Source organism: Ornithodoros turicata, unplaced genomic scaffold, assembly GCF_037126465.1.
Source record: "Ornithodoros turicata isolate Travis unplaced genomic scaffold, ASM3712646v1 Chromosome26, whole genome shotgun sequence".
NCBI lineage: Eukaryota > Metazoa > Arthropoda > Arachnida > Ixodida > Argasidae > Ornithodoros > Ornithodoros turicata.
The window spans coordinates 526610-529643 of NW_026999348.1; the positions used below are offsets into that span (position 1 = coordinate 526610).

The following is a 3034-nucleotide window of genomic DNA, read 5'->3' on the forward strand; positions in this document are numbered from 1 at the left end:
CACGGGAAGCTGCCGAAGCTGGATCTCTTCAAATTTAACGGACAAAGGAGGGACTGGTTCGCGTTCTGGGAGCAGTTTCGCCAAATGGTCCACGACAATCAAAGGCTATCCACGTGCGACAAGTTCAACTATTTAAGAGCAGCGCTTACAGGGGAAGCGGCATCAGCTATCGCCGGGTTGCCGCCGACGGAGAGATGTTACGACGATGCTCTGGAGATCCTCAAACGACGTTTTGGGAACGAGACGCTTCAGATTGAAGATCACATGAGCAGACTTACTAACCTGCAACCGGTGAGAGCACAGCACGATGTGAGAGGACTGAGAAAGCTATACGACGGAGTCGTGTCACATGTGAGAGCATTGAAGGCACTGGGTGTACCCGAAGAGTCGTTCGCATCCATGCTGTATTCAATTATACTTCGACTAGTACCTCAAGAGTTGGTGGTCGACTTCAACAAAGGGGCATTGCAGGCAGAAGCTGGAACAACGAGCCAGAGCAGGAGCGGCCAAGAGGCCGGCGACGACAACACCTCAGCGCGTGCAAGCAGCCAGCATGTTGTCAAACTGAATAACTTTTTGGTCTTCCTCAGGGTTGAAGTAGAGAGTCGCGAAAGCTCGATCTTTACGCGTGAGGGAGACAGGAAAGAGCCGGCGGGATCACACAAGGACAGAGAAGTTAAGACACACGCGAAGAGAGCCAAGAGGCCGTCATCGACGTCAACGTTGCTTCACACAGCAGAGGAATACTCGGAATGTTTTTTCTGCAAAGCAAAGGATCACAAGACGGCTGAGTGCCAAGCGACGGTTTTCAGTAGAAGAAAAGCTACGCAAGCTCAAAGAAGGAGGGCGATGCTTTAGGTGCACCTTGCCCAACCACGTATCCAGGAGGTGTTGGCGTAAAGTAGAGTGCAGTAAGTGTCAAGGAAGACATGCTGCTTCTGTGTGTAGTCCCAGGGGAGACAGCTCGCTCAGCACAGACAAGTCGACGTCGGAATCGTCGCAGTTCAGTTTAGAGCTGACTCGACGCACCAAAGGCCCGGAGACTATACTACAGACAGTAGTCGCTTGGTGTAAAGGTCCGGGGGGAGCGAGCAAAGGCAAGATAATGTTCGACACGGGCAGTCAAAGGACATTTGTTACTCAACGAACCGCCCAAAATTTGAAGTGTGAGACAGTCGGCCAAGAACGACTGAAAGTAGGAGTCTTTGGGGGACGACAAGAAGAAAGAACGTTTCGGAGAGTATCCATAAGGCTTCTCAGTCTACAGGGTGGCAATGAGTACGACATGGAAGCGCTAGTCACCGACGTCATCAGTGGCCAAAACACACCTACGCCATGCTCCTTCATAATCGACAAAATGAGAGCGAATGACCTTCCAGTCCAGCAGCTGGTGTGTCCAGAAAATGAAGAGGAAATACAGGTTCTCATAGGCACCGATCAGTACTGGGATCTAGTGACTGGAAGGATTGTACGACTAGGCAGCAGCATAAGAGCAGTGAAGACACGGATCGGCTGGATGGTACATGGAGTGTCACCTAGAGCAGGGACAATTCAGCATTGCAATCAAACGTTGGTGCTCAGACTGTCCGTAGACGAAGACGAAGGGAATTCGACACTAGAAAAGTTTTGGCAGCTCGAATCCATTGGCGTGGTTCCAGACACGGATGACGAACAAGAGAATCCGGTACTACGTCGGTTCTTCCAAAGTGTGACACAAAATGGAGGGCGCTATGAAGTTGCGCTCCGTACAAGTCGACGCTGAATTTGGGAAACAACAAAGGAGTGGCGTTGAAGAGGCTCACACAGTTAACTAGGAGATTGGCTCGCAACGAAGAGTTGCTGAAGAGGTATGACGAAGCGATCCGGATGTACAGTGATAACAGCATGGCAGAAAGAGTGGTTGACGAAGTTGACGAAGGACAAAGCGTCGTGTACTATATGCCACATCAAGCCATTTTGAGAGAATCTAGTAGTACGACTAAGACTAGAGTGGTGTTCGATTGCTCATCCAGTTGCGGCTCAACAAAATCGCTTAACCAGTGCCTAGAAGCTGGACCGAACTTAAATCCGGACGTCGTGGGATTACTGCTGAATTTCCGGGTCCATAAGATCGCCTTGGTGGCCGATGTAGAAAAAGCCTTTTTGCAAATAACCGTGAGGGAAGAGGACAGAAACGCCTTACGGTATTTGTGGTATGAGACAAAACCAGAAGCGGGAATGCCACTACCACCGGTAGAAAGCTGGAGGATGACGAGGGTTCCCTTCGGCACGACGGCAAGCCCGTTTTTGCTCGCGGCTACTTTGCGCAGCCACTTCAAGATGATGGAAGAGGAATATCCAGAAACAGCACGACTCCTTAGTAGCCACATGTACGTGGATGATCTTATAACCGGAGCAAATGACGTACAAGAAGCACAGAAGATCGCAAAAGAAGCGACGGCGATCTTGGAACAAGCGAAAATGAGGCTGCATAAGTGGGCACAAATCATAGCGACGTGGCGCGAGTCCCTCCACGCAGAGTCGGGCGAACGAGCATTGGGTGATCCCAAAGATATGCAGAAAGTGTCTAGGAATATCGTGGTTGCCGGACACGGACGTTTTAACATTTGGCATGAGCGACTTGTGGAGTCTACACCATGAAGGTGGCGACACGAAACGACGTGTCTTGCAGATCATAGCCCGCCTATATGATCCACTGGGAATGTTGGCACCGTTTACGATCCGTGGTAAAATCCTTTTCCAACTGTTGTGGAAGCGCATGATTGGATGGGAAGACATTTACATACAGATCTTCACAACAACGTGGATCCGGTGGGGCTCCGAACTACAGGATCTACCAGACATAAGAGTACCGAGGTACTATGGCGGAGCAAGGACAATGACGTGGTACATACAGAGATACACATGTTTTGTGATGCGAGTCCTACAGCGTACGGTGCGGTAGGCGTACACAGTTATGGAGACTCTTGTGGAAGAAGAGACCGCAGCGATGCAGGATGGCAAAGTCAGGCTCGCCCCAATAAAAGAGCTGACA

The 3034-nt window shown here is 50.5% G+C and overlaps 1 protein-coding gene across 1 annotated transcript; it reads left to right on the top strand.

Moving 5' to 3' along the window:
- Positions 1-1884: 1884 nt before the first annotated feature.
- On the top strand, positions 1885-2640 carry LOC135373601 (uncharacterized). Its single transcript, XM_064606698.1, has one exon. It carries the CDS (start codon positions 1885-1887, stop codon positions 2638-2640), a length of 756 nt encoding a protein of 251 aa, XP_064462768.1.
- Positions 2641-3034: the final 394 nt, after the last annotated feature.